The 23,636-nt window shown below is 41.2% G+C and overlaps 1 protein-coding gene across 2 annotated transcripts in view; it reads right to left on the reverse strand.

Moving 5' to 3' along the window:
• The window catches only part of LOC117041122 (UDP-GlcNAc:betaGal beta-1,3-N-acetylglucosaminyltransferase-like protein 1), a 60,228-nt gene extending 37,226 nt beyond the window's left edge, over positions 1-23,002 (reverse strand). Inside the window, exons 1-5 of one of the 2 annotated variants that reach the window (XM_033139517.1) lie at positions 22,692-23,002; positions 19,447-19,563; positions 18,098-18,197; positions 13,201-13,265; positions 6,614-6,679 (exon numbers count right to left, since the gene is read on the reverse strand). In XM_033139517.1, coding sequence (XP_032995408.1) covers positions 6,614-6,679; positions 13,201-13,265; positions 18,098-18,197; positions 19,447-19,563; positions 22,692-22,889 — 546 coding nt within the window. In that variant the 5' untranslated portion in view covers positions 22,890-23,002. The remainder of the gene's footprint in view (positions 1-6,613; positions 6,680-13,200; positions 13,266-18,097; positions 18,198-19,446; positions 19,564-22,691) is intronic. The other variant, XM_033139518.1, reaches the window with a different exon arrangement.
• Between the last annotated feature and the right edge of the window lie 634 nt (positions 23,003-23,636).

Here is a 23,636-nt window from a genome sequence, read left to right on the forward strand (position 1 = left end):
GATGGATTCCCTGATAGACAAGACTCCACATTTTTAGAAACCATAAAAACTGCAGCAATATATTAAATCAAAGATCCAGACTAGAATCCAATGGTATTTATCAGCTTCTCTACTGGTTTTCATATCAGTCAACCTTGACTTCAATTTGGTGCTATTGCATGATGGATCTCCTTTCACATCTGTTGTGAAAGCTGGATTTAAAGACTGCAGAGAGCAGTAAGCTGAGATATGAATGAGCCTTGTGCACTCACATGCAGCTACTTCACTACTACACAAACAGGCCATTCAAATTGAGAAACCATGGTTAACATCTTCAGAACAAGCCAGGATATGGAGTCATCCTGGCTCTACGTACCCTGCTTGTTCCAAAGCCATTAACCATAGTTATCTACTTCATAATGCTATACTTAACTGAATACTTCAGACTTAATCCTCATGTAATGGGAGGGTTGAAGTTGCTCTGTGTGGGGCCACAAGGCTTGTTTATAATTTGGCCAAGATAACCCAGTTATGTGTAATGTATCAAGTTAGCAACTGTTCAGCAGGAAAGGCAGATCTTCAATCTACCACCTAGTCAAACATGCAGATGGTGCCATCAGAAAGTTAATAAGATATTCTGATTTCATAAAAAATAAAATTCTATTTCCATTACATTTTATAATAATATTTGTTATTATTACTTATACTCCACCCATCTGGCTGAGTTTCCCCAGCCACTCTGGGCAGCTTACAGTGCATATAAAGACATAGTAAAACATCAAACATTAAACATTAAAAACTTCCTGATACAGGGCTGCCTTCAGATGTCTTCTAAAAGTTGTGTAGTTCTTTATCCACTTGACATCTGATGGGAGGGTGTTCCACAGGGAGGGCACCACTGCCAAGAAGGCCTGGTTCCCTATAACTTTACTTCTCACAGTGAGGGAACCGTCAGAAGACCTTCGGAGGAGGACCTCAGTGTCCGGGCTTAGCTATAGGCTCCTTCAGGTATACAGGTATTATTTATATGCTATGAACAGCTCCTTCAGATATGTGAATGTTACAATTTTCAGCCACATGTTCTGTATACATGGAGGAGTGAAGCAGCTACCTGTGGAGTCACAAGGCTATAAGAAACTGATCTTAGCATACTTACTCCCATCTCAGAAGCAAACACTGCTGGATCCATGTTCAATTTGTATGCATTATATTGACTAAATAAATAAAAATTGAAACAGTTCTAACAAAGAGGTCTTCAATCATTTTCTTCTCTTTCCTTTTTTTAAAAAATAAGATACATCTATGTGTTTTCCTCTGCAATCTAAATCTTGCTGTAATACTCTGTATTTCTCTGTTCATCTTGCATTGACAAGAAATGGGATTACCATCAATTATCAAGCAACTTTTTCAGTTCTTCATAATATTCATATTCTTTATTGGACCTTTATTTTTTGCCTGTCAGAACATGCCCAGGTCTGCTTAAATACATTCTTACAGAGACAAAAGTGTATCCGGTACATATCAACTCCAAGGAAAAATACTACTTTAGACCTTGCCTTACTCAGAAAGCCTTGTCACAATAGATGTTTGATTTCTAAATGGCATGTGTTTGCATAAGGAAAACCTCCTCATATTGTTGTCTGATGGGGTGGCAGCATGGCCCAAATTCTGGTGCAGACTTGTAATTACAAAAGGAAAAAGGTCTAGAAGGTTATTCAAACCAAACCCTCTTGTGAGAAGGAGACAAAGAAAAAAGTCAAGGATGTAGAACAGGCTTTTTCCTTACGCTGTAGCATAGCTTCACCAAAACTTACAGAACAAGAGACTGTTGAATTTGTAACCATTTAAAATTAGCAGTGACAATGGTCACATTCCAACTAAAATCATAGTTTTTACGCAAACCTCAAGCTTTCATATTCTCCTCTCCCATCTCCTTCAAGGAGATCAGGTTTTAAACTTCCAACTGAACCACAGTTAATGCTACATCCAAAGCAGTGGCTTCAAACAAACCATGGTTAAGATACATCACAGTTTGTTGAGTTCAAATGACACATCAAGCTACAGTTGATTAAAAAAAATGGAAGCAAAAGCTTCTGAACTCCGCCTTGTGGCCCTGCTGGAACACACCCCAATGTTTGTTTAGGCTCATTCTTATAATAGTAAACTATAATTCAGTACAGCCTTCCCCACCCTGGTATCTTCCAAATGCTTTGGACTACAACTCTCACCTTTCCTAACCAATAGCCATGCTATCTGAGGCCGATGAGTGTTGGAAGATTGAGGATCACAGGTACAGCTTTAAAAGAAACTAAGGGGAGGAAGTAGTCTTGCACATTGCTTTTTTGACACTACACCCCAAAATTAGGAAGTCATCAGACAACTGTACAGTGGAACAATAGAATAACAGATGAATGTAGTAAAAACGAACTTTTCAGTACTTCAGCTTTATGACACTTTGTCGTACAGAAAACTTTTTTTAAAATCATATCCAAGATCCATATTGTGCAAGTGAAAAAACTGCATTTCCACATAAACAATAGATACAATCTGCTTAAAACTAGAAAAACTTCTTTTTCAATAATTTCCTTAATGGATAATATATGAAAACAAGACTTACTACTGCAAATTCATTATGCAGAATAGCACTATCAGTAGAAAACAAGGTCAAAAAAAAATTCGGCACATATGTACAACTGAGACACTTGCGACCTAGAGAGTTGGGCAGCAAAAATCCCAAACTGACAAGAGAGCTTTCTGAACACAAGGCTAATGAATGAGGTTATGTAACGTTAAACAGATTTGCAACACTAACCAAACCATTTTAGCTCAGTAGTAGCAAAACCAAATTTGATTGAGCTAAGAACGTTTGTCAATGTCTGCATATCGGACAACTAAGTCATCTGTATTTACTTTTATCCTTCACTCTCCCCCCCCCCCCCATCAGGTTAGCCCGGCACAAAGTATACAGAATGGATGGCAGGGACAAACTTCAAAAGCAGAGTGTACACCATACACTCAATCAGCAAATAAAAAGCACTTCAAACCAGCTCTCTTTCCCTCTATAGTCTGCTTTTCATGAATGAAACTCTATTGTTCAAAGCCACAGGCTACCATGATAAGGGCTGTCACATGGAAGTTAGAGCAAACTTGTTTTCTACCGCTGCTCCGGAGGGTAGGACCCGAACTGATGGCTTCAAGTTACAAGAAAGGAAATTCCAACTAAACATCAGGAAGAACTTTTTGACATTAAGGGTTGTTTGACAGTGGAAGGGGCTCCCTCAGAAGGTGGTGGACTCTCCTTGGCGGTTTTTAAGCAGAGGTTGGATGGCTATCTGTCATGAATGCTTTATTTGAGATTCCTACATTGCAGGGTGTATGACTAGATGACTCTCAGGGTCCTTTTCAACTCTACAGCTCTGTGATTTAAAAACAAAAATACTTTTGACATATTTAACATATATACACAAAAGAAAACAGAAAAATAATACTCTTCTCCACGTAAATCACACATTACTCTTCGACAATAAATTATAAAGATGCTAAAAATACAATAAACCAGAAGCCCATCACAATCCGAATCCCCCACCACCATCCCAAAGCTTTTTGGAATCTAGCTTGTATTTTCTTTGCTACTTTGATGATCAGCAAGTCTTTGTCTGTAAGCAAGGTATATATCATGTCCAGGGTGGATTTGTTTGACACATATTGGAAGATACAAGTAAGGAATGTGTACCTAGGGTGCTGACATAAGGGGAAACTAAACCGGTAATAAGAGACATCCTCAATCTGGCCGAAATACAGACTTTGCTGAGTTCGTATGTTATTAAACCTCCCATCCAATAAAGCAAACAGCAAAAATGTAAGGATCATTTTCGTACACATTGCTGATGAAGCAGAAGGATCCATTGCACAAATCTGTTGCGCCTTGTTCCACTGTGTAATGCTGCCTCTGAATGACGTAACATCTTATGACTCCTCAGACTTGCAACAGAAAACTGTGGTAAGAGAACTGTAACCCTCCCAATAGTTCAGCCCTCCTAAATGGGCCTAAGAGGAAGTATATTGTCATTGCTCATGCAACTATACTTACCTACCCCAGCTTTATGTTAATAGAATGAATGCTGAAGTAGAGAACAGTGAAAACAGAGCAACAAACGAAAGAAGAAAAACATGGCACACCCAGTAAAAGAAAGCAAAGGCACAGATCAGCAATGAATTGCCTGCCCAAACCAAGCACACATAACGCTGATTTAGCAGCAGCCAGTCGAAGACACCTGCAGGGTCATGAAAAAACCATGCATTTGTTCAATTTCCATCCCCAGTAACATCTCACTATTATGCAACATGTCCAAACATGTGAAATCAGACTGGGCAGAATATGAGCTCATACATATCAACTATAAGATCTATATTTTAGTAGCAAGAAACAAATGCGCCCATTAGACTATTTTTAAAGCTTCGTCATCTCTGGGCCTCTCTAACCAGGCTGCTTGCCAAATTATGTATGGTAATATTGTGGTATGGATTAATGGCTAAAAAATAGACTCAAGCCATTCTGTTTTTGTTGTTTTCATTCTAGTTCAAAGAAAATTATTATTATACATCTGGCCCCATCCCCTTATGGCTTCACAAAAGAATCTTTCCCTTATGCCTTTTTTTTAACAGAGCATCACACCAAAAATGAAACAAGTGCCAAGCAATTTCACTTAGTAGTTATTTTAAAACCATGAAACTGAAAACAAAAATTAAATATAACATTGTTTTCCTTCACACAAGCCATGCAACAGCAAAATATGTTCTTCAGAAGGACTTCTTTTCATATGCTTAGGCATGATATCTGTAGCAGAACCAGTGCAGCAGGGTAGTTAAGTTGCAGGCTAACAATATCTAACCCTTGTGCAACCTCCTGGCTTATAGGTAATATTTTATTCCATATTCAATTTCAATTTCTGACACGCCCCTTCACCACCTGTCCCAGGAGGCGTTACAGCCATTTACATATTAAAATCAGTTTATAATACATTACAGACAAGAGGTGAGTCCTTAAAAAAACAGAAGCAAAGAACACTCCATTTTACAGTGCTATCCCTTTATCGTGGATGCTTCTGTGGGGCAATTTCTACCAAATATGGACCTTTAATACCATAAAACTTACTCAACATTAGTCGGTGGGTCTACTTAGCCATTACTACCTTCCCCTCAGCAATAAAAATGCTTCTCTTTTATCTTTTCCTAATCCAGCTCTAGAGGTGCTCTGACTATACACCAGGCATAGGCAAACTCGGCCCTCCAGATGTTTTGGGACCACAACTCCCATTATCCCTAGCTAACAGGACCAATGGTCAGGGATGATGGGAGTTGTAGTCCCAAAATATCTGGAGGGCCCAGTTTGCCTATGCCTGCTGTACACCATCCATTCAAGAGTGAAGACTCCTCCAAAAAGCAGCTTTGTGTCAACAATGAAGGAAAGTTATAGAACTTCTAAAGAGTCCAACTTGCCATTGCAGAAAGCATCAGATGAATTAAGGAGTTATTCTAAATTGCAAGTACATATATAAAAAGTGAGATGAGAAGGAAACAAAATACAGGAACAGGTGGGTAGCCGTGTTGGTCTGCCATAGTCAAAACAAAATCGAAAATTCTTTCTAGTAGCACCTTAGAGACCAACTGAGTTTGTTCCTGGTATGAGCTTTCGTGTGCATGCACACTTCTTCAGATAGGTATCTGAAGAAGTGTGCATGCACACGAAAGCTCATACCAGGAACAAACTCAGTTGGTCTCTAAAATACAGGAAATTATAGACAATTATAATTAGGTACATAACAGTGTTAATTCACAAAGCAGTTTTTTTAATGAGCGATATATTCTGGGTCACTAAACCATTCTGAAGGAAATCAGCCCTGAGTGGTCACTGGAAGGACAGATCCTGAAGCAGAGGCTCCAATACTTTGGCCACCTCATGAGAAGAGAAGACTCCCTGAAAAGACCATGACGTTGGGAAAGACGGAGGGCACAAGGAGAAGGGGACGACAGAGGATGAGATGGTTGGACAGTGTTCTGGGGGCTACCAACATGAGTCTGACCAAACTAAGGGAAGCAGTGGAAGACAGGCCTGCCTGGCGTGCTCTGGTCCATGGGGTCACGAAGAGTCGGAAATGACTAAACAACTAAACAACAACAAAACCATCTGATACAGGTTTAGGGGGATGCAGGGCAGGAGAGAATGGCTGAAATTTGCAACCTGCCACTTTTGTCTTGTGGAAGCCTTACTGTCACAGCAGAGTGACACTGTTGAATACAACCCAATTGTTACTATTGTTATAATCTGTTCGCATTTTCACAAGGTTAATCGATGGATGAGTTATTAATTCTGTTTTCATTAACTACAGTGGTCATCTACTTGTTTAATTTATCGCTTTTTGCAATAGATAAGGCTTTTAAATCATATAGAATTTTCAGGGAATATAAACAAACAAGGTACTTGAGTAAAAACTTCCAGAAACATTTCCTCAAAATTTGCTAGATTAAGGAGTACCAATTGCAATCAAAACCGCTATAACATTTCCCAAGCCTTCCTGTTAAAACAAGCTGCATGCCTCACTGTTAAAAGAAAACGACAGAGAGAAATACTCACACTTTCTGGATGCTGAATAGCAGCTTCCCACTGCAGTCTTATTCTCTGGGGCATCATCACATCATCCTGTAATAAACGGCACACTGTAACTATATGTGAAAGAGAGCCCACCACTGTTCTCAAGCAATAACTAGAGATGGTTGCCAGATTAACCGGTCACTTTACTAGCCCAAGGACAAAACTATAAAATACACAATTGGCTGCAACTACTGGAGGGATTCCAGATACCATTTAATTTCAATAGTTTATGCACGGCTACCACAGTAGTAAATTTAGCCCCAAAAGAAAATGAACATAAATAATAACTAGAAAGGAAAATCCAGACTTTTTACAGTAGACAAAAAGTGAAACTGTTACCATTTTATACAACAAACCAAACCACATTTCAGAGTTTCCTACCCACGGCAAAGCCTAAGTGTTCAAAAATATACTATTACTATGTCTTGCTATTTATGTATATAACTATGTATAAAGCACTTTAAAATCATTTTCCTAGCAACTCTAGGAAGAGTTATGTGAGGGAGATGGTTATGCTTCTGATTTTATACTTGGGGAACTAAGGCTAAAAGAAAGGCTTCATTAGGATTTGAACCAAAATACCACTGAAACCACTGACTATACTATATTGTATCCAGTGTGGTGTAGTGGTTAGGAGCGGTAGTCCCATAATCTGGTGAACTGGGTTCGCGTCTCTGCTCCTCCACATGCAGCTGCTGGGTGACCTTGGGCAAGTCACACTTCTTTGAAGTCTCTCAGCCCCACTCACCTCACAGAGTGTTTGTTGTGGGGGAGGAAGGGAAAGGAGAATGTTAGCCGCTTTGAGACTCCTTTGGGTAGTGATAAAGCAGGATATCAAATCCAAACTCTTCCATTTGAACCCACTCGTATCTGCCTGTTTAGGTATTTGTAAGTTATATCGTCAGCATATAGACCATGGGTAGGCAATCTAAGGTCCGGGGGCCAGATCCGCCCCAATCACCTTCTAAATCCGGCCCGCAGACAGTCTGGGAATCAGTGTGTTTTTACATGAGTAGAATGTGTGCTTTTATTTAAAATGCATCTCTGGGTTATTCATGGGGCATAGGAATTTGTTCATTTCCCCCCCTTCAAAATATAGTCCAGCCCCCCCCCACAAGGTCTATGGGACAGTGGACCAGCCCCCTGCTGAAAAAGTTAGCTGACCCCTGATATAGACTTATCATCATATCAACAACTCATTCAAGAAGCCATGTTTTGAACTGAGCAAGGCTGAAGAGCTAGTGGTATGGGGGTCTAGAAGAGCATAAGGGCTCTTCTAGACCCCCTTCAGAGCCAACATCTTATTGTGAGCCTCAAGAATCAGACATGATCTACTGATTGTACAAGTTTCGAGTATATGGTGGCAAGCCAAGAGAGTCAAATTCTTGACTGTACTACTTCAGCCTGTAGGCGGGAGGTTATTTTTATGAGTGCTGCTACACATTGTTCTTCAGTTTGTTAAACTAAAAGATTAGTGAGCAAAGCTATGGTGAAGTGGTGTAGTCCAGAATTCAACCACTTCAGTCTACCACCTTGTGGAATGGGTCTGGTTTCAAGCTTTAAAAAGCATTTAAAAAATTAGGCCCAGGATATTTGATAAACCTCTTGCACCCATATCATCCTGCCTACACATTCAGATGCACAAGAGAGGCCTTCTTTGTGTATCCATCTCCCAGGTCAGCAAGCTTGGTAACCTTACGACTTTTGAATGCCATGCGAGTGGATCTTCGACAGGCTCCCACGCTTCAAGCCTTTTCCTAAAGATGTAACTGTTCCAATTGGCTAATTGGTGATTGATGTTTTATTTCCTGGATTGTGGTTTGCTACTGCTATGGGAAGTGTTTTAATTTGCTGCAGAAGCTTTTTTTATTGGCTATTCTCCGGGGTCAGTTGGCAGTTTTGTGGTTGTTGTTATTTTTTTTATTATTATTGTTGTTGTAAGACACCTTGGACAGAGACTTCCCACATAGGCTGCCTAATTTTTATAAACCAAACTAAACACCCTTCTGCTCTGTTCCTCCCATAGCATCTAACAAGTCTCTAAGTTTCTAACAAGTCTCCCGTTAACACATTGCAGCCGTTCACTCTTACTTGCCTCTGTCCCGGCTTGCACGTGGGCAAATATTTGAACTGCGTAGGGAGAACTCTACTAAAACCTCTGCTGCCACTGCGATTTGAGGGTTGAGCGTTTTGCATATGGGGAAAGCAATTAAGGTGCATAGTCAGGGAATTCCAAGGATTAAGAGCTGCAATTGGTAACATTAAGAAGCCCATGAGTCCAGGACTAAGCAACCAATTCCCTCTCCCTGTTCTAGGAACTTGAAGCCACCCTAACACTACAGTTTATCCAAAAATGGTAACAAGGTTGGGAAACAAATCTGTGCCAGTAGCTACATACAATTTATCTACCTCAAGGTAAAACAAAAAACTTGAAAGTAAACCATACAGCTTATCAGTTGTAGAAACCTGGTGACAGAGTCATAAGCCTTTTTTCATACATTTGTCAAGTTCCTATCTTATGCATAATGCTTTTTTCAAGACATGTCAGGAAGAAAATGGTCAACCTGAGCACACACCTAGACAGCATATTGGTACAGAAGTACATAACATGAATTGCATTGGCATGAATGAAGTAGGCATACAACAACAGAACTAGTGCATCTTTTTGCAGCATTAGTTTAGAAGAAATGAACTACTACAACACCACTTTATAATCACTAACCTAAAATGTAATCATCGGATTGCTCTTATTCAATTATGCTAATAGTTGAAATCAATACAATACTACACAGCTATAAACTGATATACGTTTTAGAAGCTGTGGGATGCTATCCATTTGCATGTGAGATCTTCTACCTCTGTTGGAAACAAATGGGGAAACAACAGACACACAAGATCCAAGTACACATTTGAGGGTCAACAGATTCTTAGATTTGAGCAAGATTGCTTAGTTATGCACATCTGCTTAAGTTCTTATACAGCTGTTTTCGTTATTATATTTAAAGTGCCTGTACCTATTTAAACTTTCTTTCCTTCTTTTTCTCTTTCCTGGAGATGTTCCAGCATCTAACGCTGCAAAATGTGGAGGTAGAATAGCTTTTTCTGTCCAAAGTGTTCAAATAAATGGTTATTTCCAACAAAAGGGACAGTCTCTATTGGCATGAACATAGATGGTTTACTGTTCAGAGCCTTTGATTTTATTTCCAATAAAATCTTTTATGATCTACAGTAAAATTCAGTCTGGAAAAATGTTCATTAGGTAGTCTCTGTATCTTAACACACATACACACACACATACACTTTTTCAGTCTCCTTGCATGCTTGTTTAGCAGAAGAAATGTAAATTACCAGAATGTTTTAAAAATTATTTTGCAAAGCAACTTGAAAATCTTATGTGTTGATAAACATTTGTTTTCTGTGTCTTTTTCTGTGTTTAACATAACAGAAATTCCTGAAATTTATACGCATCCATGATTCTCATTGGAACCAATTTCTCGGCGCTATGCAGTAACTGCTGAAAAACAGATGTTACCAGCTGTGTGTGCTAACATTATCTGTGACTGCTCCTATATACCTCTTTTGATTCTTGGTTTCAGTTGACCAATTCAGTATCAAATTATTCAGAATATCATGTTGGTGTCAGTAATGTGAAATGCTCTTGATTACTGCCAAGACACTGACCTTCAGAAAATGTTGTACTTGTACATTCAAGTTTATTATAGGCTGAAAAAATGTGTTGCTTCTATTTTTCTAGTATATCAGACATGCAAGAAGAATCTATTGATAGGTGATGGTTTATTGATATTTCCTGTATTTGAACTGGCAATGAAATTTAATTGGTTACAAATATACACAATCTGTAATCATTATAAACTTTTAAATAAGAGTTTCTTGAATGTGAATAATCTCTTCTCAAGGCCTAAGAAAGAGATTCTGAGTCCAGGATGCCAGAACAGAAGATAGGTACTTAAAATATCCCCCCCATGGAATGTCCTAATTTAAAGTTAGTTTCAGTTAGAAACACACACACATTTGGAGGGGGGATTGCTCAGCAATATTTGACAAAGGCGTGTTTTGATGAGATCAACATCCTTGGAACTACTGTGGTTTTGAATTTATTTACTCATTAGTCCAAGAGATTGATGGGGAAGGAAAACCTTTTCTTTAAAAAAAATCCAGACCCACCTTTGCAATGTGTTTTGGTTTACCAGTATGTTTCCTATTCCACCTTGTATTTAGTGGCAGTTAAGTGTGAGTGGGGTTAGATATCCAGAGGCCACACAGCCACAGCATGAAGTTCCCACAATTGCATGTAGAGTTGGCTATGTGTGGCCCCTGACAACTAGGTTAAGCTTGGTGTTACCACTACTGCAAATCCTTGGATTTCTCAGGGATACAGGAAGCTACCAACCTCATGCAGCTCCACAAGATGGTACATAGTAAACTTTTGTGGGTCGGGGCCTCCTGAATTCATCCTAACGTTTGTAGTTGAGAGGCATTTAACAAAGGAACTAAATATATGCCTCTTCTTCCTGCACTGAAAGCAAATTTATACGCTTTACAATCCTGAATAAATCTTATCACTTTATTAAAATTGACATTTAATCTCACAAAAGGTGCTTGATGACCCACTGCACCTCTTCAGACAAGAGAAACCCCGTTCAAAAATCTACCAGAGCTATAGCAGTACAGTTTCTTGGCCCCACCAGAGGATGGTGGCAGCTAGCAGGGGAATGGGGGGTGAAAAGCTGACTACAGGAGGAAAGATAGCTGGTTTGAAGTGTTTTTTTTTATTTGCTAATTGCGTGTGTGATGTATGTAAGCTATTTCCACTTGTCACAAGATCACTTCTGATTTTTCTGTACAAAATAAGTCAGTCAAATATTTTTTGGTGGGTGAACTGAGGGTTTGTGGTTAGACGCCACATAGTTTCACTTTCTGTGAGAAGGGGACAATTCCTACTTAATCATCTGAGCATAGCAAATTGGTCTCTATATATTTAAAGTGCTCTGCCTTGACTGTAAAGGGAACATCTAAACCAGTGGTGGCGAACCTTTTAGAGACCGCGTGCCCAAACTGTAAACCAAAACCCGCTTATTTATCACAAAGTGCCCAAACTTGTTGAGCTTTTTTGGGGGAGCTTCTGGAGGAAGTGCAAGGAGACGAGACCGGCCGCCACTCCCGTCGCCCAAGAGGGAAACATGAGCACAGCGGCCGGGGCAAAAAAAAACAAACAAAAAACAACAACAACGGTGCGCTGATTGGAAAGCCTTTTTTCGGGAGACCAAACAGGCGGACAAACAAACGCCCGCCGCCCGCCTCCGCCTTGCCAAGGGAGCGGGGAGGAGCCAGTCACCCGAGGCACCCAGGAAGCCTCGTAAAGGAGCCAGGAGCGGAGGGAGGGCGCGGGCAGACGCCGCTCGAAGGAGATGAAGACGCAGCAGCGGCTCTCCTTTTGAAGAGGCTTCGGCCCCGCACCTGCTGCTGCCCCTAAAGAAGCGGAGGGTCCTCGTTCCCTCAGCGGACTTGAGGCAGCGGCATCGACTTCTCCCGGCCGTCCCAGGAAAGCGCCGCCGGCGAAGGCGTGGAGAGGCTGTTGCACACGCGCCTCCTTCGTCGTCTTCCCCCTCACTCACTCAGCCCTTGCATAAGGCGACGACCTCCGGCTGCCAACGTCGACTCCGCCCCTTCGCCCAAGGCGGCGGCGGGAGCGCGAGCCGCCCGCCCTCGCCTGCCATCCCGGAAGCACTGGAAGGGCGCGCAGAGAGACGGCCCTGAGCCGATGGTGCGCGTGCCAGCAGTGAGGGCTCTGCGTGCCAGATGTGGCACGCGTGCCATAGGTTCGCCACCACTGATCTAAACTGATAGCAGGGTTAAGTTTTCCAGAATTTGAGGGCTAGTCTCTTGTGGAAGTAGGTAAACCTGGTACAAATACATGTGGTTTGAATGCCTTCTTTCCTGAAGGTGGATGGAGATCACCAACATAAAAACATCTGGTCTTGTTTAGAAATCCCTGCTGGCTTTTCATGTGAAACAGATATCTTCTTCTTGCAACAAATTGCTTACCTGTTCAGAAAGGGCTTTGGAGGACAGAAGCATGTCTGTTATCATCAAATTCCCGTAATTCTGGATTATTTGGAGTACATGTTATGAAATTTATTTTGTGGCATAGTGGTTGCTTATAATGATCCATTTGGCAGTAGAATATTTGAATTTTCTTTATTCTGTTTTCATGCCAACATGTCTGGGGAAAATGGCACATCAAGTAAAACAATATCTATTATCCATTTAGAAGTGCCAGCTAGGTTGCAGATTAAAAAGGCGTGCACCACTTAAACTTCTGATATCTCAACGGCTAAGAAAATGTCCAGATACGGCAGCAGAGTTTTATAAGGTGGAACACTTACTAAATTTAAAAAGTACCACATCACCATAGCCACATGAAACAGTTTTATAGCAAATCATGGAAAACTATTAGCATAGAATGATAAAAAGGTAATGGACAATTAAATGTTTTGTTTCAAGTAGACAATACATTTGGAAAAATAAAATAAAAAATATTCACTTACAGAATCCAAAAAGCACAGATAAGTCCCCGAGCTCTGATCTATTGCATGATTTTTAGCAAAGCCCACTGTTGATAAAGCAAAGTTACAAAAGTGCATGAGCATCATTGCAATTTGCAATCTAAGTTTTTCTACTCAAAAACACACTAGGTGACATTAAAGTTCCTTGCCAGATTTCAGAATTGCATCCCTCGGTAACAAAGCAATAATGGATGCTTGAGTTGCACACCCATGACAAATTCTATTCTTTCCTTCCTGGATACCTCTTCACATATTTGAACATTATGAATATATAGCCTTGAACTTCACAAAGAAATGATAACTAAACCTCTGTGGTGCAATGGGTCAGTGTGTGTCTGGCTGTTAACCAGAAAGTTGGTGGTTTGAGCCCACCCAGGGATGGATGTGGTAGGATCCCTGCATTGAAGGAGGATGGACTAGAATACCCTTCCAACTCTACAATTCTATGATTCTAGGAAATCATTTAAATTAAAACTAAACCATTTAAAGTTCTATGGCTGCCGTAACTAAATTTAAATGACTGGAAAACACAGTAAAAACCTTACAAGACCTGGACATGTTTACTGAAAAGTAAAGCAGGTCTGGGCATGTTGAATGAACAGAGCCAATAGCTTGGAATAATTATCTCCTGAGGAATAAAATGAATAGACTAAAACTGAACAACTAATCCTGCCACAGAGCAGTAACTGTTCCAGCAGGATCAGTTGTGTAATCAAGTTTGTCTCTCTCTCTCTTTACCTTACTCCCTATCCCAAGCATATAATGTTTCAAATAATTGTCTGATTATAGCAAGGAAGGCTAAAAGGATGCTATGATTAAGGGCACATTCAAAGGTCATAAAATCAGTCATGGGTGATTCTTATAAGGAAGCTTGTAGGGTCGCCACTGTGATGAAAGGTAGCCAGAAATTTAGATTCACTGTCATGCCCAACACTCAATAAGTAGCTTGATCCATATGTTACTGCTTTTACACATCTCAAAATCAGTCATAAAGGCTGATTTGAGTCACTCGGATTTCATAATATATGAATGCTGGAGAACATTTGGTTACTCATGTGACAGGCAAAGTTTAAGGATATGCTTTAAAAAAATTATTTAAGTCAAAACAATCTTACAAATATTTTCAAAGGTCAGCACTTAAATGCACATATGGGTAAAAAGCTGGTGAGATAAGTGGGTCAGTGGAGAAGCAATCATGTTTGTTTGTTCATTCGTTCAAGTGCAAATAGTTGAGCAGTAAGCTTAATTAAAAACAAGACACCCAAAGTTTTGGTAGTTAGCTAGTCACAAAATGCCCTTTTGACATCAGCACAATTATAGGATCTCCAAAAGATTTTATTCCGCATGGAAACTGGATTATTTAAACAACTGGTCTAAGGCAATGAATTTTGTTTGGCATAAGCAAAGAATTCGCTGCAATATTGCTATACTGATGAGACTCAAATGTTTGTGCCAAGGCTTTGCATTTTGCAAGGCCTGCTTACTTAGCAAAAAGAGCCTGTTACCATGGTCACAGGAGGGGGGGAAACTAAGACCCCGTGAGATATTAACATTCCTCACTCTTGGAAAGAAGTTGTTTTGTGTTAGTTTCTTTAAAGCCACTGACCCCTCTCTTTTGTGGGGGGGAGGTTTCCCCTTTTGTTTCCCTTTTTCCTTTTCCATGGCAGAAAAGAATCAGAAATGAATCTTAATCCAGGGTAAACAATCCAGGACGTGAAGACTGTCACATTTGTTTCGTTATTGGGGCTGCTTGTTTCAAAGGAAGTACTCCCTACAAGTTTTAACTACTCTTAACCACAGGAAAGTAAATCACTAAGGACAAAGGGGTCACAAAGATTTCCATCTAAACTGGCTGCCCAAATGTAAATACAAACGAGCTGCTCCACACTGGAAAATGATTACTGCATGGCAACCTGCTTTCAAAGGTATATAGTTTGAACAAAATACACCTTTCCTAATCCAATTTACCAAGGACTGGGAAAATTCAGAAGCCATGGGGTTTTCCCCCCTTCCTGTGTCTATGCATTTTTTCATATCATAAAATGTACTTTTTAAAGTAAAAACTAAGACTCCCAAACCCTAACACTTTGCCAATCATAGGCATATTAGCCTGGAAACCAAATGTCAAATAATTATTTTGGTGTTTTTTTTAGAATTGTCAGTATTTTCCCCAAGTCTATGGTTGTTTTTTAAATGTTACACAGCTTCCAAATGAGGCTCAGGCTTTAATGAGTGTCTAAGGAACAGTTTTATGCTTCTGGAGTAGCCACCATGTAACAACCCATAAACTTGAGGAATTGTTGGTAAATACAAGGAACAGTTACAGTAAATGAGGCGGCCACATCTGATGGAGGAAATCAACTGTGCGGAAAGAACAGCAGGCTTCTCTCAGGTCATCATGTTTACTTTCATGTGAAAATGTTTCGAACTGGGCTGCAATACCACAAAGGGTGCACATATTGCTACTGGTATTCTAACAGGAAGAAGCAAGTCCCTCTCCTCCTCTCCATGTTATCCTCACCATAACACTGGGTGGTGGGTTTGGCTGAGAGGCACTGACTGGCCCAAGGTCACCTCATAAGCATCATGACAGAGTGGGAGTTTGAACCCTGTTCTCCCAGACCCCAGTTCAGTATTTGCTAATTATTATACCACACTGGCTGGCTACCTTACTCTCTGAGCTTGTTTAAGACTGCGGGCTTTTCCACACTTATCTTTTGCTCTGCTCTTTCCAGGCAGAGGCCTGCACTTTAATGTTTTGTGTCTAAGCGGTTGGTTTCCCCCCTGCCACGAAGCTTTCCCAGTGAAAATCCAATCTTTAAAACTGACTCAGAACAAACATCAATTCAGGTTTTCCGCAGATTGATGTTTGCTCCAATTGAGCTTTAAAGAGCAGGTTTTTGTGGGGGAAACTCCAGAGCAAAAAAAGGGAGGGTGCACAGAGCTTTAAATCTCAGACCATGCCTGGAAAGAGTGGAGGAAAGGTAAGTGTGGATAAGCCCTCAGTCTAGCATTGCTAGTTGCTGGAACAACATTCAAGCTTGCCTTGTCTGAATTCCAATCTAGGCTTCACTTTGAGCTATCCAAGGTGCTACTGACCTTCCTTTGTTTGGCTTTTGGACTTTGACCTCTGCATTACTTGACCTTGTTTATCTGGATTTACCTTCTGCTTAGCATGACCTTGTCTCATGGGAATTTGACCTAACTTTGTTTTCTGGATCTGAAACAGGTGCTAGCTGTACATGACTTGGTCTTCCTGGACTCTGTACCTAGCACAAGCCCCCACTTCAGCCAGAAGCCCAATGCCCAGGTGAGCCCACTGCCTGGTACAGAATAGGACATCCCTCTAGGAGATTCTTGGTTAGGCAAATGCACCCTTTGCCCCTTAGCTTGTGTTTGTTGTGAAAGAGATAATGGGAAGAGGCTTGGAAATCTTAGTTGACCCATTTCCGGTTTACAACTAGAAAAACGTTGGAAGGGGGTTAGCACACAGTTGAGAAGCAGCAGAGGGGGGAGACAATCAAGGGAAGTCAAAACATAGAGATCAAAATTCGAGAAAGAAAGAGCGGTTGAGGAGGAGGAGGAGCAGGAAACTGGTAGGCAGTGAAGACATTAAATGTCACTTTTCCAAAGAGTCCCTCTCTCAGAGATGTTTTTCCTTAAAAGCACAGTCCATCAGGGGTACATTGCACATATTTGCATGTAACTTGTATTTTCCCTCTTTTTATGTAAGAGTCAAATTATAAGTTTTTACAGTTTAAATATACATTTCCCCCCTTTTTTCCCATTACTTGCAACTTCAAAATCAGCACGAATAGGAATAAATTATAGATATCAATGGGGGAAAACAACAACAGGATTGTATTACAAAGATGATTTTATGTTTAACAAGATAAGGGAGGAAAACACAAACTAAAACTTCCTAAATAAAAGTGTATGGGTAATTTATTCTGGAAAACAAAGAAAGCATTTCCTAAATTAATTTCATCACCTTCCTCCTTAGCTCTTAGATTCCCTCTTGCTCATAACACCAACATGCTATCCTTTTTCACCATCTCACAAAGAAAAGACAGCAAGCTTTAAAACTCAATACAAACGTTTACAGTTCACATCTCACTGAGCTGATCTTCATTCTAGAGTGGTCACACTTGGCAATTCAACTCGAATCCATTACTTTCCAGCCTATTACAACAATTCCAGAGCTATTTATTTTGGCTTGGATCACAATTTAACCTCATTTGTGCTTTTTCAGTCTAGCACATAACAAACCTGGCTTTTTCCCAGTCTGCAGCAAAGGTGATGGCTCTCTCTCAATCCACACAACATTTATTTCCTGGCCATCTCTAAGCTAAGTTATGCCATATATTATTTGCCTCTTAAACTGACTAGAGAACTGAGGGGAAAGTGGTGTTAATTCCCAGCAATATAAGATACGGTGAATCTAACTATTTTCCTTTGCCAACAGAGTCATGATGATTTACAATGCGATTCTAAACCCATTAAACAGAAGTCCCATTGATTTTCAGTGGGACTTATTTTTCTGCATAAAGCACAATCCTATGCACGCTTGCTCAGAAATAAGTCCAACTGTGTTCAATGGGGCTTACTCCCTCATAAGAGTTGTTAAGATTGCAGCAACAGTGTACTTAGTATTAGGCCAAATTCCGTCTTGGCACATAAAAGAAAACCTCAGCAACCTCAAAAAGAGAGTCACTTCTGACACTTATTAAGGAAGAGTCTTGGTCTGAACGTGGATGCACTAACAGAATGTTCTAGAATGCTACGCAGCTCGAAGGAAGCTATTATGCAAAAAAAAAAAAAAAAAAAAACCAAGTTATCCCACTATCCTGAATAGCTGCTATTCTTTTAAGGCACCTACCTCCTCGTGGCTGAGATGAATCATTTTCTCCAAGTACCATCTGAATGCCTGCTTCTTCCAATAGAACCTTCCACGTTTTTAATATATTTCCTGAATTGTCCTGTTTAGAAATATTGACACTGAGTAGGCATAATGTTTAAAAGTTAAACATTTAATTCCTCGCATTTGTTTCCCGCATCTTATTGCTACGTGTGAGAAGGAATAAGGTCACTGCAAAGTCACAGCCGAGTCATCATACTGCCAGTGTGGTGTAGTGGTTAAGAGCGGTAGACTCGTAATCTGGGGAACCGGGTTCGTGTCTCCGCTCCTCCACATGCAGCTGCTGGGTGACCTTGGGCTACTCATACTTCTTTGAAGTCTCTCAGCCCCACTCACCTCACCGAGTGTTTGTTGTGGAGGAGGAAGGGAAAGGAGAATGTTAGCCGCTTTGAGACTCCTTCGGGTAGTGAAAAGCGGGATATCAAATCCAAACTCTTCTTTTAAACTGCACTTTTATGAGTATTTGCCCACAATCCGACACCAATGACATCTTCAAGTGCTTTTCAGGCACACTTGGACATCATCGGGAGTTTCTGGGAGGCTCTGCTTAGGAGCACGACTTCCTCTTCTCTGAAGAGGAGCAATCAGGTAGGCAGTGAGTCCCAAGAAACGCACACAGACCCCTGTGGGCTGCTGGGTGGCAAAAGAGGGAGATAGCTCAAGGAGGAAGGGTTGCACACAAAGGCCAAACCCAGCTGCAGGGGACCTCAGCCTCAGCCTTTTCCTTATCCCACTACTACCCAGAGCTTTCAGAGCTCAAGCTGATTGCAGAAGAACTGGCTAGAGTTACAGTACTGCACCCAAGCTCAACAGATGGCAGTAACGAAATGGCACCAAGACATGGGAATGGAGAGAGAACAGAACTCCTTTCAAAAGCCAGAGCAAAATGATTGGTCCCCCCTTCCTTTTCAATCCAGCTCAGCTCCTGGAAGTCCCTTTGCAAAACAGCCAGTTTTGTTACAACAATTATGCTACATCAGGGAGAGAGCCCTTTTCTTTCCCACAAACTAAGGAATTGGGAGCAGGAGGAAGAAGGGGAAGGGTCTGACTGGGAGTATGTCTGTGTGTGTGAAAGGTGTGAGTTTGCATCTCTGACACCACACACTATTGGGGCTGACCCCCCCCCCTCCGATCCACTTTTGAAGGTGGGCCCCTGACAGCATTCCAGCAGAGTAATGCAGTTTTCATCCCCAAAAAGGTTCCCCACCCCCACCCCGGTGAAATAAACACAATAAGAACACATTCCTGGAATTGGTATCCAAATGATAATTGTGCAGTAGACGTAGAACAGTAAACTGACAGGTACATACCATACTAGCATCGTTAAAAACAGATAGTTCCATGGAACCTTGGAAGTCTTGCTCCAGAACAGACTTCAGGCATTCATCCAGCCAGCACTCAGCATTGTAAACTGGCAGAATTATGGACTACAAGGAGTAAGAATACATGACATAGAATCAGCAAAAATGCACCAACATTTTATTCCCTGCTCCACAAAAAGGTTACTTTTATTATATCCACTAATCAAACACACACAATAGTTTTTGAGCAGAAAACAAAGGACACTGTTTTATCCTTCAATATTGCTCTGTTATTTATTACTGTTATTTTAACAACTAATAAATTGAAATGAAAATTAGTAGTAATTATTATTTCTGTGAACAAGAGAGTTATTATTGCTCCAGATTTTGCTTCCTGCTCCCTAGTCTAGTTCCATCTCTCTTCTGAAGCCTCTCTTAGTTCAGTACAGCTTCACGCTATTATAAAGCTGTAGATCTGGCAACATCCTAACCTGACTGTGATTAACCAATAGCAGCCCAATGCAAGTCCAAGCTCTCAAGTAACCTTTGCACTGCAGAGCCTTACATCCCATCCCAGCATCCTGAGATAACCTTGGTATCCTGAGATGTGCAAAGTCTGCCCTTCCCACCCCTCCTCTCTTAAAGCAAAGGAAAAATTCCCCTATACAAAACTATATTGGCATTATGAGCTGTGGATTCTTATATCATTACACAAGGGACTGGTAACAGTCCTGCAACCTCTCTAGCACAAAAAGCTATGCTTGCATACAAACCATACATTTAAAATATATTACCCCATTCCACCCCACCAAGAATCCTGGAAACTGCCTACTCTATCCCTCAAAGAGCTACAATTCTCAGCACTCTTAAACTATAGTTCCCACGATTATTTATGAGGAAATGTGCTTTAAATATGCTTAAAATATATTGTGCATGCAACACATTGTGTTAACTGCTTCAAATTGACTGGCATCATTTCACAGTAACTTTTTCAAATTACATCAACCAAAATCTGCAATTGCTGTCTCACACTTATCAATTACACACTTCTTTATCAAGAATAGTAAACTAATTTCGTATTTCATAATCCTCTAGTTTAAATCAGGTTTGGTAAGTTCAAAATCTTATTATCCTTATATTATTATAACTGGATGAAGAGATGTCCTCCTGTAACCAATAACATTGGAGCAGCATTATCAAGCCATAGCACATATTTGTTATTCAATTGTTAACACTTTTTTTCTCTAAACAATTAGCAACACAGCAAAACGTTGTTTGCTAAAAGGAAAAAAATAACTCCCCCACTTTCATTTTGAGTCAACATTTAAGTTCATTTTCAGTATCTCTATTTTGCTATGTTCAGGGAAATGCAAGCATTCACGCATTGTTATGATATTCCATTCCACCTTAAGGGCAGGCGTGAGGTGGAATGGAGTAGTGACACGCCTATGTCTTAAGAAATGAGCAGCTAAATGAGGGATGAAGAACCCCCAAATGTTGAACTTCCAACAGTGAGGGATTATGGGAGGAGTTAAAATACAACAACATCTGGAAGGTCACAAGTTCCCCATCCCTGATCTATACCCTAGGGGAAATAATGTATGTGCAAAGGTCTACAAATCTGCTTGTCAAGTTCACATGGTAAGCATACCGTCCCCCTGTACTTTTGAGGCACTATGAATATGAAGTCCCCACCCTCCTCCTGATTTTAAGCTGTATATTTAAGTTGTATATCTGCTCAAAGTGGTTCACAGAAAAATCAAAGTCTAAATACAGTAATACAATAATTACAAGGCATAGTAAAAATATATATAATAAATGATTAATGGTTCATTTCACATATACCAATGTTTAAGTAAGCATGCAACTTAGTAATATGTCATGTCAAACTATCCATTAAGCAACTCCCTTATAAAGGCTCCTGGGGCTGGAGGGTGAGGCAACACAGGTGAAACCAACCATTTCCTGATAGCAACCACAGAGTTTCTCTCCCCTCACATTTCTTCCTCTGAAAACAGTTCCTTTAAGAAGGCTCCTAGGTCTAGGGCGTTGGGCAAGGCAGACAGAATGGCCAACAGAGTCTCTCACCCCTTATTTAGCAAAATTCTCTAGAAGCTAGTTTAGGGAACATACATCTTCCCAAGGAACACATCATGCTTAAAAACATGTTTACGATGAGCACCCTTAGAAACTTAGGATATCCAGACTTGTCTCAGGAATGAGCGTATCTTTTCCACAACATGCTTTTAAACATAGACGGTTATTGGAAGCATTCCCAGCAGTCCTTAAGTTCAGGAACGTTAAAGTAGGAGCTAAATTAACATTACATGCTAATAGCCTGTGACAAAACCAAGGGACTGGATGGCCCTTGTGGTCTCTTCCAACTCTATGATTCTAAAACCACAATTATTATTGCTATTTTAAGGAACAAGCAGATTTGGATGGGGGAAAGTTACAACGGAAAAGCAATATGCTGGGAAGCACACTTCTCCACTCCAAGTTAGCCCCTTCTGGAGTGGCTTTCCTTTTAAAACAAGCAAACAAACCACCCACAGCTGACAAGGTTTTGTTACATGCATTTGCATGAACCTTTAGCCCTCAAGATTACACCATCTTGCTTCTCTAGCACAACCCACACAGCTGGGGAAAGGCCTCAAACAATGACTATTGCAACATTGTTGTTGTTGTTGTTGTTGTTGTTGTTACTCTTTATTGAATTTGTTAGTCATTTTAACTTGCCCAGGCCAACCCAAAGCCATCTAACAACCCAACAAGAAAAAAAATCCCCCACAGATACATTAAAACCAAGAGGGGGGAAAATACTGTACATTGAAAACATCCCATCCACTTCCAAAAGGCAACAAATGGTTAAAGGCCCAAAGCTTGGTTATAGAGTTTTGCCTGGCACCTAATGATATACTGTATAATGATGGCACAAGGCAAACTTCCCATGGTGCCCTCCTGACGTTTTGACCACAAATCCCACCAGCACAGCTTAATGCTCAGAGATGATGGGATTTGTAGTTCAAAACATCCGGAGCGCACCCCATTAACTACCCCTGGTCTACACTACAGCATCAGCCCAACCAAAAAAAAAAAAAAAAGACCTGTTGCTAAGGATATGTTTGCTGATGCTCTGCAGCAGCTCACATTAACAACCATTCCTGAAGTTGAGTATACAGTATTTAGATTCACCACCCATTGCAGATGTACAAAGACAACCGAGAACGAAAGCAGAACAATATGGAACATACCACCTGAATCTCACTGCTTTCTCTGCCTTCCCTACTGAATGATGCGGTGGACTGCGACTGAGTTCCGCCAGGTAAGGGATGAGGAGATGGGGCGACGGGACTTTGGCGCTGGGTAAGCCCTGAGCCGCCACCAGCACAGGTGCCTTCTTGCAAAAAGGGACTCCCAGTTCCCCCAGAGACCCCTTTGGCCATCTCCATTCCTGACCTTTACACACTCAGAAAAAGGAAGAAAAAAATTAGGGCCGTGGGAGGGGGAAGCAGTGCACGTGGCATCTCACAGACGGGGACTTCTTTAAAGCTGTTGCAATGCAACATGGTACTGCACAAGCACCTTCTGCAAAAAGTAGATGAGGGTGGGAGAGCTGCCAGGTGAAGGTGCTTTTAAAAAAAGCCCCAGGAGAGAGAGAGGCGTATGAAACAAAGTGCAGAGAGAAGAACTCTGAGAGCCAGGTATAAAGAGGAGAGGAAATGGGTGGAAAGAATAACAATAACAATAACGAGGTGGGGGAAGGAAGCCACACACAGAAGAGGAAATACAAAGCGGGCAAGCGGGCGACCAGTAAGCGCAGGGACTCTGCCTTCTTCTGCCCCCGCCCTGCGCGTGCGCGGAGCCTTCCCGCCTCCCTCCCTCGCCGCTTCCGAGGTTCTGCGGGCCCCCAATGGGAGAAGCCGCGCGCGCGTCCCCGCCTCCTGCTCCTTCCCCTTTCGGAGGAGAAATAGAGACGGCAACGCCTAGAACGGCGCTAGGGAGGCGCCGCCTGCGATGTTGTTGCCAAACGCGACAGGCGAGCGCGCGAGTCGGGGAGTGTCGTGGGCTATGGGGGACTCGGGAAGGAGAGCTTATGCATGGGTTTGGGGCGGTGGCTGTATTTCTTTTCGACATCATCCTGGCCGGTTAGAGAGAGAGAGAGAGAGAGGCACATGTTCAACGTGCTGGCCATCGTT

Source organism: Lacerta agilis, chromosome 2 (genome assembly GCF_009819535.1).
Source record: "Lacerta agilis isolate rLacAgi1 chromosome 2, rLacAgi1.pri, whole genome shotgun sequence".
In the NCBI taxonomy this organism is placed as follows: domain Eukaryota; kingdom Metazoa; phylum Chordata; class Lepidosauria; order Squamata; family Lacertidae; genus Lacerta; species Lacerta agilis.